The sequence below is a fragment of the Rhinoraja longicauda genome, chromosome 4, assembly GCF_053455715.1.
Source record: "Rhinoraja longicauda isolate Sanriku21f chromosome 4, sRhiLon1.1, whole genome shotgun sequence".
Taxonomy (NCBI): Eukaryota; Metazoa; Chordata; class Chondrichthyes; order Rajiformes; family Arhynchobatidae; genus Rhinoraja; species Rhinoraja longicauda.
Genome location: NC_135956.1, coordinates 1,840,609 through 1,853,192, shown reverse-complemented (window position 1 = coordinate 1,853,192; position 12,584 = coordinate 1,840,609). Strand labels below are relative to the sequence as shown.

Below are 12,584 nucleotides of genomic sequence, written 5' to 3'. Positions count from 1 at the left end.
GGTGATGCCTAAGCATTTGATCCTGCCCCTTCATGATACATTCTAATTTTTCTCCATTCTTTACTAACCAAAGCAATGAAAACAGGTAAAGCATCTAAATGGGTAATTTTCATCTCAATATCATACAAGTCGAAGAGGTGTTACAATTGATGAAGTTCTGAGAAAGGTAGCCAGCTGTTATCTTTCCATTCAAGAATGACCCAAGAATATTGGGGTTTTTTTGGTAACAAGGGCAGAATAGACTTTGTTAGGGGCATGGCGAGGGGAAGAGAAAATATTGGGACAGACATATACATGATTCCAAAACAAAATTCAGATTAAATTGTTCCACAAAACTATCAAAACCGATACACGTATTTTATTAGAAAAGTTATACATAACAGCAAGAACTATCACAGTTCAGCAACATTTAGCAATGACCTAATTAAGCAACGAACTAGAGACTCAGTAGCATCAGCAAAATGCTGCTTAAAATGAAAGCTGTCAACTTTTTCATAATTAAACATTCATTAAAAATTATCTACACATTTTATACAAAAAAGGGAATTTAAGCTTACAGGCACATTATGTTTAAAATGATAACAGGTTTGTAACACTCCAGACAGTTAGAGCATACTAAAATTATGAGCATAACTTTAGAATTAATTGAATATTTCTTATCCTTGGTTGCATTTTAACAAATAGTTTGAAATTCCAGTGCAGAATGGGCATACTGGTAGATGTGTTCTAAAAATCTCAACGCAGACGACCCAGCGCATAATTGTAAAAGTTAAATTAAGTGCAAGTATTCATTCCCAACTCTTAATCGTACTGAGATGCAATTTTAATTTAATGAAATGGCATCTTATTGAGATAATCTACCAGCACTTGTGGCACACAAGTGACATTTTCAAAAAATGCAATCAACAAACCCATAATTATGTCTGCACAGAAACATACTAAATGTATTCATAATCTGAAATATTAGGTATTTCTCCAATCATGATTTTTCAGTATAAAACCTGACAAGGGGTGAGAATTATTTATATTTGCCATAAACACTGGAATAACACACCTATCCCAAAAAATTGAGTTCTCTGATCAAAATAATCTTTCAATAGTCAATATACATTAAAACCATCATTTCAGAGTTGCAATGGTCTCGATTCCCCATTTGGGGCAATACATATCTAGTGAATAAACACTAGCCCTTTAAGATCAATCAGACAATATTGAATCTGGGTCCTGGTGTTGCTACAATGTCACTGTAAGGTTCAGTCTGCGCAAGTTCAATTGCCTGTTGCTTCTTCAGTACCAAGAAACTGTAGAATTTTGCAGCTGCTTGTTTTCGGTTATTTTTCCGACATAGATCTGCCAGGCTAATAGATTCAGCTCCCGTTTTAGCCAAAACTCTCTGCAAAAGATGAAAATATTGAAGGCATACTGCAAAATCAATCTATGGATATTTATCAACAAACAACTACACAAGAGTTATCCATTTAACAAGGGACAAGAAAAAGTTTGCCTGAAAACCTGAGCTTGAAGCCATTTTAAAGGATAAAAGGGATTTTTATTTTTACTCATTATTCATGTAGCGTGAGAAATGCTGGCAAGGCCTTTATTTATTCCCCATTCCCTTTGACCATGAATTGACAACTTGATCATTTGCTGTCTGTGACGAAGGTACGGCCACCTGATTACAAACTAAGGATTTGACTTAATGACCAGAAAGGAAAAATAATAGTCCCAAGCTTGAATGGCAATAAGTCTTGAGAGCGGTCAGTGTTATGGCCGAAGAGGTGCTGAAGGTACTGTCGTGTATGAAGGTAGACAAATCTCCAGGAACTGTTCAGATATATCCGAGGACATTGTGGGAAACCAGAGAGGAAATTGCGGGAGCCCTGGTTGAAATTTACGAGTCGTCCTTAAATACAGGAGGGAAGGCCAGTGAGCTTAACATCTGTAGTTTGAAAGTCACTAGAGTGTTCTGAGGGATAGGATATACTGAATAGGCATTTACACGGACAAGAGCTGATTAGGGATAGTCAGCATGGTTTTGTACGTGGGAGGTCAGAGTTTTTTGAAGACGTGACCAAAAAGCTTGATGAGGGAGAGCTGTAGATGTTGTATATATGGACTTCAGTAAGGCTTTCGACAAGGTTCCGCATGGTAGGTTGCTCTGGAAGATTAGATCGCATGGGATCCAAGGAGAGATAGCTGAATGGATAGCAAATAGGCTTCATGGAAGAGGGTGATGGTGGAAGGTTGCTTCTGGGGATTGGAGGCTTGTAACTAGTGGTGTGCCTCAGGGTTTGACATCGATATCAACGATTTGGGTGAGAACATACAGGGCAAGATTAGCAAAATTACTGAGGATACTGGGTGGCTTTGCAGATTGTGAAGATGGTTGTGAAAAGCAGGATCTTGATCAATTGGCCAGGTGGGATGAGGAATGGTTGATGGAATTTAATAGAGAAATGTGAGGTGTTGCATTTTGGGAAGTCTAACATGGGCAGTACGTACACAGTGTGTAAGAAGGAACTGCAGATAAAAAGACAATAGACAATAGGTGCAGGAGGAGGCCATTCGGCCCTTCGAGCCAGCACCGCCATTCAATGTGATCATGGCTGATCATTCTCAATCAGTACCCCGTTCCTGCCTTCTCCCCATACCCCCTGACTCCGCTATCCTTAAGAGCTCTATCCAGCTCTCTCTTGAATGCATTCAGAGAATTGGCCTCCACTGCCTTCTGAGGCAGAGAATTCCACAGATTCACAACTCTGACTGAAAAAGTTTTTCCTCATCTCACTTCAGGTAGTTAGTTCCCTCAGCTAGATGTTAGTTTAAACCAAAGATAGACACAAAAAGCTGGAGTAACTCAGTGGGACAGGCAGCATCTCTGGAGAGAAGAAATGGGTGACATTTCGGGTCGAGACCCTTCTTCAGACTGGTTAGGGATAAGGGAAACGAGAGATATAGATGGTGATGTGGAGAGATAAAGAACAATAAATGAAAGATATGCAAAAAGGTAACGATGATAAAGGAAACAGGCTGTTTGTACGGTGAAAATAAGAAGCTAGTGCGACTTGGGTGGGGGAGGGATCGAGAAGGAATGCCAGGGCTACCTGAAGTGAGAGAAATCAATACAATGGAGGAGACCAAGGACAGAAAGGTCTGCGTAGGAATGGGAAGGAGAATCAAAGCGTCCAGCAACCTGGAGATCAGGTTGGTTCACGCGGGCTGAGTGAAGGTGTTCCGCGAAACAATTGCCCAGTTTGTGTTTGGTCTCGCCGATGTATAATAGTCCACACCTTGAACAATGGATACAGTAGAAGTGTTTGGAGGAGGTGCAAGTGAACCTCTTCCTAACCTGAAAGGACTGTCAGGGTTCCTGGACAGAGTCAAGGGAGGAGGTATAGGGACAGGTGTTGCATCTTCTGCGGTTGCAGGGGAAGGTACCTGGGGAGGGAACGGTCTCTGCGGAAGGCGGAAAGAGGTGGAGATGGGAAAATGTGGCTAGTCGTGTGATCCCGTTGGAGGTGGCGGAAATTTCGGAGGACTCGGTGTAATATGCGACGGCTGATAGGGTGGAAGGCAAGGACCAGGGGCATCCTGTCTCTGTTGCGACTAGGGGGAGGGGGAGCAAGGGCGGTGCTGTGGGGTACCGAGGAGACATGAGTGAGGGCTTCATCTATGATGGGAGAGGGGAACTCCCGTTTCCTAAAGAATGAGGACATCTCAGATGTTCTAGTATGGAACACCTCCTCATGGGCATAGATGCGGCATAGACGGAGGAATTGGGAGTAGGGGATAGAGTCTTTGCCAGAAGCAGGGTTGGAAGAAGTGTAGTCGAGATGGTTGTGGGAGTCACTGGGTTTGTAATAGACGTTAGTGAATGGTGGGGATCTGGGTAGTATTGTAGAGCAGAAGGATCTAGGAGTGCATGGTTCCTTGAAAGTGGAGTCGCAGGTAGATGGGGTGGTCAAAAAGACATTTGGCATATTGGCCTTCACCAGCCAGAGTATTGAGTATAGACGTTGGGAGATCATGTTGCAGATGTATAAGACATTGGTGGGCCGCATTTAGAGTATTATGTTCAGTCCTGGACACCTGTGTTATAGGAAAGATGTTGTCAAGCAGAAGAATGGCAGCAAACTGAAAACACCACTTCAGAACTTTCAGTCTGTGAAATCTCAAGGTTGTCCACACACAGTTCAGTGTGTATCAGGAATTGAGCGAGTTGTCGTAATTCATAAGATTTCATTTAAAACAGAAAATGATAAAGCTCCTAGAAAAACTTTTACATTTAAACTGAAAACTTATACCCAGATTTTAAAATTGTGGACAGCAAACCAGGTTCAGATTTAAAATTTGAAGGATGAAAGTAGCAATTTAACTTTACATTTGGTGCTGAAGGGCCAACAAAGCTTGCGACTTTGCAGATGTACAAGTAGTTCTGATGTAACATGATAGATGTGTTTCTAAGAAACATCGTGTAAAATTGCAAAAATAGGGTAAAGGGGATTGAAGGCTAAGGAGTTTTAACAGGTTATAACAGGTTTTTTTTCCTCTGCAGGATTTTCAAACAAAAGGTTTATTTTTATTACTGCAGGCTGAAAATAAGAAAGGCTGTGTGTTTCACGTAGTTCTGCTATAATGCGAGTTTCCATACCCTTTTTAGGAACACAACTATTGCTTATAGCAGATCTATCTGTGTATTGTTTGTTAAAAAAAACCCGTATCCAATCTTAGTCTTCCTGTTATAACTTTCATTAGTGTAGGAGCCATTTACGCTTAAATTAGTTACTGTCATTATATTACGGTCATGTTTAACATTTCTAGTGTCTGTTTTTTTTGCATGCTTGTGGGTGTGATTTGATACGTAATGGGGAGTGACTACATCTGAGGAGGCTAGCGTAGCCACAGAGATTGGGGGTCAGTTTAGTGTCAGAGGTTGGAGAGAATACAGTTTTTTACCACAACCACATGGTAACGACTACACGATCTCAACTGTATTGTTTGAAGAAACAGTTGGTAAGAACGAAAAGTTATGAATTATTCTTTTGATTTGTGCTACTTTAATAAAGACCAATTATTCAAGAAACAGCATTTGGAAGATTCGTTTTTGTTATCTCAGAGTGCGGTGAGTGCGTAAGCTATACCATCACCCCATCCCCGAGCAGTAAAGGCTATCGAAGTTGGACTTTGAGAAGGTATAGAAACTGCCGTTACAATTAGGATAGAATCACAACAAGGATTTTGTTTTGTATCACGAGCATAATTTATGAAAAAAATCCTTCACTTTAACAAAACGGTTGCAGTCGTACCTTACGTTCATTTTACTTGGTCCACCATATTAAAAAGGGATTCTCTTTTAAATGTCACTGATCTTAATAAACTTAAAATCATGTGGCCACAAGTCCACAAAAACCCCCCACTTTATGGGGCTCAGCGCAGGGCCATGTTCTTGATGGATCATTTGGAGTTTTAGAGCATGAGTTCAAAATTTAGATGGCATAGAAAGCGAGATGAGCATTGGTATCAGCAAGAAATATCCTACAACATTGCAGATCAGTGAAGCAGCTGGACATAAAACAAGTGAAATTCCAAGCAGAAAAATATGAGGCCACACATTGCAATAAGAAGAATGAAGAGAAACAATAGAATCTAAATGTTATCATTTTGAAAAACTGGAAGAGCTGGTAGATTTAAATACTGATTTTACATAAAATCATGTTTTGGCCCCAGGCAGAGTGCTGTGTTTAGCTCTGGGCATCAAATGAGGACAGAAATGAAGATTTAAGAGAAACCATAAATTTGTTAGAATTTATCCAGGGATGGATTTTGTTATGGATAGAATAGGGAACTCCCAGACTGTTACTTTTGCAGCACTAAGAGAGCACTAAGCAGCAAGAACATTTATTTCCAAATCATGAAGTGTTTAAATAAAAAGGAATTATTTCTAATAACTGACTTAGAAAAATCTTTTAAAAATGTGGAATGCACTGGGTGACTGAATAATGGATATGGATCAATTGAAACTTAAAGAAAATTAAAGAAACTAATGCAGAAGTAAAATGGGGAATGTGTAGAGTGGGATTAAGTCAGACTGTACTTCAAAATCACACAAAAGCCTCATATCCTTCCTAATGCTTGTTGCCAAGTCTTGTTATCTGAAAAGTCTTTGTTGGCGACAAAATATTTGGACCATTTTATACAATTTCGCTGCACAAATCTCTTCAGAATGTTAATTATTTCTAAATTATTTAAATGACTTACCTGTAGACCATGAAGCATTTGTTGAGTTCTCTTATTCCACCGCCTTTCTTCCTGATCCTGATCACCTCCTACTGTTTCCTCTTCCTGAAAACAAAATAGTTTTATGATTTAGTAATTATATTTAAGTATGGAAGAGGAAACATCAATAAACCAACCTCAATCCCAAAGGCATGAATAAAGACATTTCTCTGAAACCTTAAATCTACAGATTATTCTAATTCTCCAAATATATGAATTGAGAGTTGATATATGGCAGTAATTAGGTTTCAAAGAAATATGGCCATACTGATGATAACATTTGCAGCTATTTCCCATTATTGTCACCGTTTTTGCTTTCACTAAGCAACAACTTCCATTAATAGGATTTGCTACATTTGGCACCAGATAAGTCTGCAAATCACTTCAGGCCATGTATCTGAATTCCTTATAGAATAGTATTTATTATTCATAGTTAAAAAGTCAATCAAAATAAAATGATTCTTACTTTGTTGATCAAATCCATTCCACAACCACCTTTGTGGTATTTTTAAAAAAAAAGCTATATAAAACTAAAGCATTAAAAAGCTTACAGAACCTTCTAGTATCAATACTAGAATTCATCGATTCATTGCCACCAATTGCAGGCAGTGATTGCTGCAAACTGGAAAGCACGCAAATGACTGCCTAGTGCGTTAAGATGGCCGATCAGTATACCTGCATACACTGAAGGGCTTTTCACTGAATTTGATTTTTAGTTAAGCTTAGGTGAAGGCAAGTATGGAACAGCTTTGACCCCCCTTCCCCCACTTTTTATTATTTTTTCTTCAAGCTATCAAAGTGTTTCTGGGCCAAGTATCCATGGGAGTTCCCCAGTATCTTGCTTAAGCAACCAATTCCAGTATCTGAAAAAAGGTATCACTGTTGAACGGAATCTACTCTCACTTGGCACCAACGTGCACAATGATTAATGTAAACCCCAGGCAAAATGTCTTACCTCTGCAACGATGCCTGGATGAATTACACTAAGCAAGATCAACAATCTCAAAATAACTAGTGTGCTCAATCTGTTAACCTTAAATTGTGGAGGCAATGAAACATATTTTTCCGACCAGTATCTGCTCAGTTTCACATCAAGTATGTGACAATATTGTGTTGAAAAAACGTACACCATCTCCAATAGCTGTGGTCTCAATACATATTGCCTAAAAACAGTCCCAAATTATACAAAGAATCTAAACATTAATAACATTTTGGGAGAAAAGAAAAATAAATCCTTGTATCAAATTTCATGTTTCAGAAAGCCACCCGAGTGAACGAACAAGTAGGTATACCCACCTCCTCTTCCTCTTCATCTTTCTTTTTCTCTTGCAGTTCTGCAAGTTCTGGGACAAGGTCCGTGATATGCATTTGCTCCTCTGGGAGGCACTCTACAGGTGGAATTTCCAGTTCCTGCTTTTGTTGCTGTAGCTGTTGTTGCCCTTCTTGCTGCAATAAAGTTCACAAATTCAGTTAGAAACGAGAAAAATTATCTCCATTCAAACTAGGCTCCACAGGAATGTGAATGAAGTTTCTTTACCAAGATGCAATAACTGTTGCCAAAACAGAAGGGCATCACACCTGAACTGTAAAAGATGCATCCTCCCACTGATGGACTGTAAAAGACAGATCACCTCAAAGATTTTCATTGTCAGGAGAAGAAACTAACAGTGACTACCATCACTGCATTGGCACTTGGGAAAAACAGCAAGACATTGCTTTTCTCATTGGGCACATAATATTCAAGCAGCTATGAATTTAAAAGAAAATTCATATTTTGGCACATTGGCCTTCATCATGTCATAAAGAATAGGAGCATAATTCGGCCATTTGGCCCATCAAGTCTACTCCACCTTTCAATCATGGCTGATTTATCTCTTCATCCTAACCCCATTCCCCTGCTTTCTCCCCATAACCTCTGACACATGTACTAATCAAGAAAGTCAGAGTGTTGAGTATAGAAGTTGTACAAGACCTTGGTGAGGCGCAGTATTTAGAGTATTGTGTTCAGTTCTGGGCACCATGTTATAGGAAAGATGTTGTCAAACTGGAAAGGATACAGAGGAGATTTACAAGGATGTTGCCAGGACTAGAGGTTCTGAGCTACAGGGAGAGGTTGAGTAGGCTGGGACTCTATTCCTTGGGAGTACAAGAGGATGAGAGGTGATCTTATAGAAGTGTATAAGATCAAGAGCGGAATAGATCAGGTAGATACACAGAGTCGCTTGCCTACAGTAGGTGAGTCGAGGACTTGAGGACATAGGTTTATGAAGGGGAAACGATTTAATAGGAACCTGAGGGGTAACTTTTTCACACTAAGGGTGATGGGTATATGGAACAAGCTGCCAGAGGAGATAGTTGAGGCAGGGACTATCCCAACATTTAAGAAACAGTTAGACAGGTACATGGTATAGGACAGGTTTGGAGGGATATGGACCAAACACGGCAGGTGGGACTAGTGTAGTTGGGGCATGTTGGCCAGTGTGGGCAGGTTGGGCCGAAGGGCCTGTTTCCACACTATATCACTTCATGACTATAATGTAGCTGGTATTTTGAGTCACAGGGTATATATTATTTTTCAACATAACTTGCTGCTTTTTGATTCTATTTGACATTTGTTCAGTTTTCAAGAATTATTACTAATAAAAACTATACTCACAGGTAATGGCGGCTCAGTTTCCATTTCCTTTGATTTGCGTTTGGAAACTCTCTGTGGTGGTGGCATGATTGACTCATCTAGTGCAGTCCTACTGCTCTCTAATATCGATTCTTGCAGGCGACTGGGCTCTTCCAAGATGGGTTCACCTAGATTCCAAAAACACTGACAATTTTAATCTGCGTATTTTGCCAGACAATTCAATTACAAGTTTTAGTTGTATTTTTTACATTACAATGTGCATTAACAGCAAAGATAATTCTAAATAAAGCAAAATCGCAAAACATTAATGTGCGAAACATAACAGCAGACCTCCCAACATTTGATTTTACAAATTCATAATTTTGATGTCCAAAATTCAGAATTGTACATCAAAATTCATAATATGGCGCGTAATGCAACAAAAAAAGTATGCACACCAAATGCACATACGCATTGCGCTACATTCATGTGTGAAAAACAACTATTATTTCCAACAGTCTGTAGTTCTTGGACTACAAGTACAATGTCAAGCCTATCATGAGTATATTCTGCTATTTAAAGAAAGGTTATTGAACAGAGATACTTTTTGCAACACAAAGAAAATTTTGTATTGTTTTGTTTTTTCTATTTTGCTTTTTCCTTACACATCCCAATTCTCTTGGTATTGAATAAAAGAACAATGGTCATAAAATGTATGACTAAGTTATGAAGAAAGAGTTGATATATGCGACTCGACTAAGCGTACAGAAGTACTTGAAGTAAATTTGCACATTAATTGATAATCAGCCCAAAAAAGTGGTAAGTGGCTTTTCTGCTGTGTTTTATATTTTAACTCCGTCTTAATTAATTAATATAGTTATATAATCTTGCACTTAAATTTAATATTTACTCATTACAGTTCCACCACTGATTTTCTGGCACTCTTGGTTCCAAGTCTTTGCTGGTTTATCCAGCCGGCCGAGGAAGTTGGCTGTGGGGATAGATGTGCTGGCTCCAGCTGGGCTGGAGTTCCAGAGCCCCGGCCGCAGGTTGCAAATTCAACCCACCGATCGGCCATGGAGGTGCCGATGAGGTAGAGATTGGCTGCCTTGCCCAGCCGAGATGCCACATTTTCGGGGAGCCTTCCAGGGCGGGGGGATTTCTCGCAGAACCCCTAGTGACCTCTAGCGGCCGAATTGACAAATTGCAATTACTGACTGTTTTGCGGAAAAATGTGAGGCGTAATCGGAAAGGCGGAAATGAAATAAGAAAGTGGAAACTTTCCGCCAAATTCGGAAGGGTTGGGAGGGGTGTAACAGCAGCAATGAAAAGGGGGAAAAAACCTGTTTGGAATGGCCAAGAAGCCATTAAGGATGATTCTAGATAAGGAAAAGAAAGTCAAACTTGATCCCAGTGTGGAGATCTTGACCTCACTGATACCAAGATCAAAATAAACTTATTCAGTACTTTCACTCTTAAAGTTATGCTTGTCCTGTGCTTTAAGAATTCCTCTCAGCACTGCAAAGAATCTGCGCTAAAAATACAAATGCTCTTAAAAATATTTTCTGCTAATGGAACACAGGAATAATTTATATTTTCTAAAAAAGACAATGACTATAAATCTTTAAGGCAACATCTGTAATATTCTCTAAACTGAGTAATATGTGGATATCACATGAATATGAATGGGCTACTTATCTCCTTATGCATGCTCTGATGTTCAAGTAACTTCATAAATCTGCTTTGATCCACAGTCCCAAATTATGTATTAGTTAACAAAAGCTGTCACATATTTAAAATTTATCTCATAGACTTAAAATTAAAATTGACCTCAGATTATTAGCCATTTGAAGGAGATCCTTTCGCAGTTTAGTGGTCGGATTTCTTGAAGGTGATTACAATTAAGATGTCATCTACATATCTACTACATATGTAATACTAAACAACTTTGGCACACTACCTTTAAAAATCTAATATTCAAAGAGGGATATGGATAATTTGGGCAATTTGTTCAATTGAAGTGATCAGATTTTTGTGAGAAATGAAAATAATTTCATATTGAGCCTCAACACGAGCAAAGAGATGAGGAATGGCAAAAAAAAAAAGCAAGAATAATTCTTACCAATTACATCATGCTGCTGTAGTTGTGGATGTTCCTCCTCCCTTGGGACTTCTGGATTTTCAATCTCTTTCAGGAATTGTTCCAAATTGTCTGCTTCACCTCCCTTTCTCTTTTTTCGCAGTTCATCTGGGACAATTGGTGTGAGGCAACGTGTGAACAGCTGCAGAGGGTAGACATTAGAGGATTATAAATAACATTTAATATAGACAAAGATGCTAATCTATGAAGGTATAACAAATTATAACAACCACAGTAATTTGTATTATTAAACATAACAGATAAAACTACTTAAAATATTCTGGCTTGCTAATACCAAAAATATTTTAATAGTAGAAACAGGTGTTGAATTTGACATTGGAATTGCATAAATATTAAACTTTAAAATGTTCTCTTTACTCTTAATCATTAAAAATGACCAATAAATATACGAGCATGAACAGAACATGGATATTTAAACCATTATTTACTTTCAACAATCTGCTATTCCAGAGAGGTTGAGCTGGAAGTGAGAACAGCTTCTCCACACCACCAGTCTCTTTCCACAGCATAAGTTTCTTAGTGGGTGGTGCAAGATCCAACGTAGTTACAATGTCAGAGTAATCGCTTAGCTGTGCCCGAATAGTTTTGCTGTCCAGTTCTTTTACACTGTCTACAATCAGCTTCCTCTTCCTCTTGGCTTTTGTTTCCTTAACTGAAAGAAATTATTCCAAAGTTATCAATTTATTCTCTGCTCAAGTTGGAATCTGAACTTTAAACTGCAAAAAAGGTAGAGTGAGAAAGCCTCCTGGACACTTTGTGCAGTAAACTCTCGTTTTAACAGACCCCTTTATAATGGGTTTCGGCTCGAGCAGATGGATCTGCGAATGGGTTTCGGCTCTAGCAGATGGATCTGCCAATGGGTTTCGGCTCTAGCAGATGGATCTGATCTGCCAATGGGTTTCGGCTCGAGCAGATGGATGTGCCAATGGGTTTCGGCTCGAGGAGAGCCATCCTAGCTCTCATGGCCTCCCCGGGTTCGGCTTCTGACGCTACCAACTCGCAAGGTGCACCAGTGAACCCGTTTTCGCCCATTGGGCGATCCGGCGAACATGGCTGTTGTGGTGGAGCACATTACAGTCCCTGGGGAGAGTGCTTTCCTGGGTCCGTGCTGCCAGTGGGACGCATGCGATCACTGTAGGGATCCCTCCACTATCACTGGCTGCTGCTTCTTCCTGTTGGCCCGTTGCTTTGTCCGCTTCCCCACTCCACTGCCGTCTCCTCCAATATCCTCCTCCTCCCACCGCTTTGTCCACACAGCCTCCCCCTCCCCTGGAATTGCCGACATATTCCACCTTGGAGGGTGTTGGTGACTACGGGGAGATGGGTGGCAGCTTGAAGGAAGCTGACGGCCAGAGGCTGTGCCCGGGATCAGCCTGGCAGTAGGGTATCAATTTCCATCCTGCACTCAAAATCACTTGGACCATCTCCGACATCACCCTTCCTTTTCTTGATCCCGCTGTCTCCATCACAGGAGATAGACTATCGAAGGACATCTATTATGAACCTACTGACTCCCACAACTATCTAGACTAT

General features: G+C 39.9%; 1 protein-coding gene across 2 annotated transcripts in view; it reads right to left on the bottom strand.

The window, feature by feature from the left end:
- Positions 1 to 334: 334 nt before the first annotated feature.
- rad21b (RAD21 cohesin complex component b) overlaps positions 335 to 12,584 on the bottom strand; it is a 50,152-nt gene continuing 37,902 nt past the window's right edge. For both annotated transcript variants that reach the window (XM_078397133.1, XM_078397132.1), the window contains 6 exons: positions 11,480 to 11,703; positions 11,013 to 11,172; positions 8,933 to 9,078; positions 7,573 to 7,722; positions 6,259 to 6,342; positions 335 to 1,393 (listed from right to left, as the gene is read on the bottom strand). In XM_078397133.1, the coding sequence (XP_078253259.1) occupies positions 1,202 to 1,393; positions 6,259 to 6,342; positions 7,573 to 7,722; positions 8,933 to 9,078; positions 11,013 to 11,172; positions 11,480 to 11,703 (956 nt within the window). In that variant the 3' untranslated portion in view covers positions 335 to 1,201. The remainder of the gene's footprint in view (positions 1,394 to 6,258; positions 6,343 to 7,572; positions 7,723 to 8,932; positions 9,079 to 11,012; positions 11,173 to 11,479; positions 11,704 to 12,584) is intronic.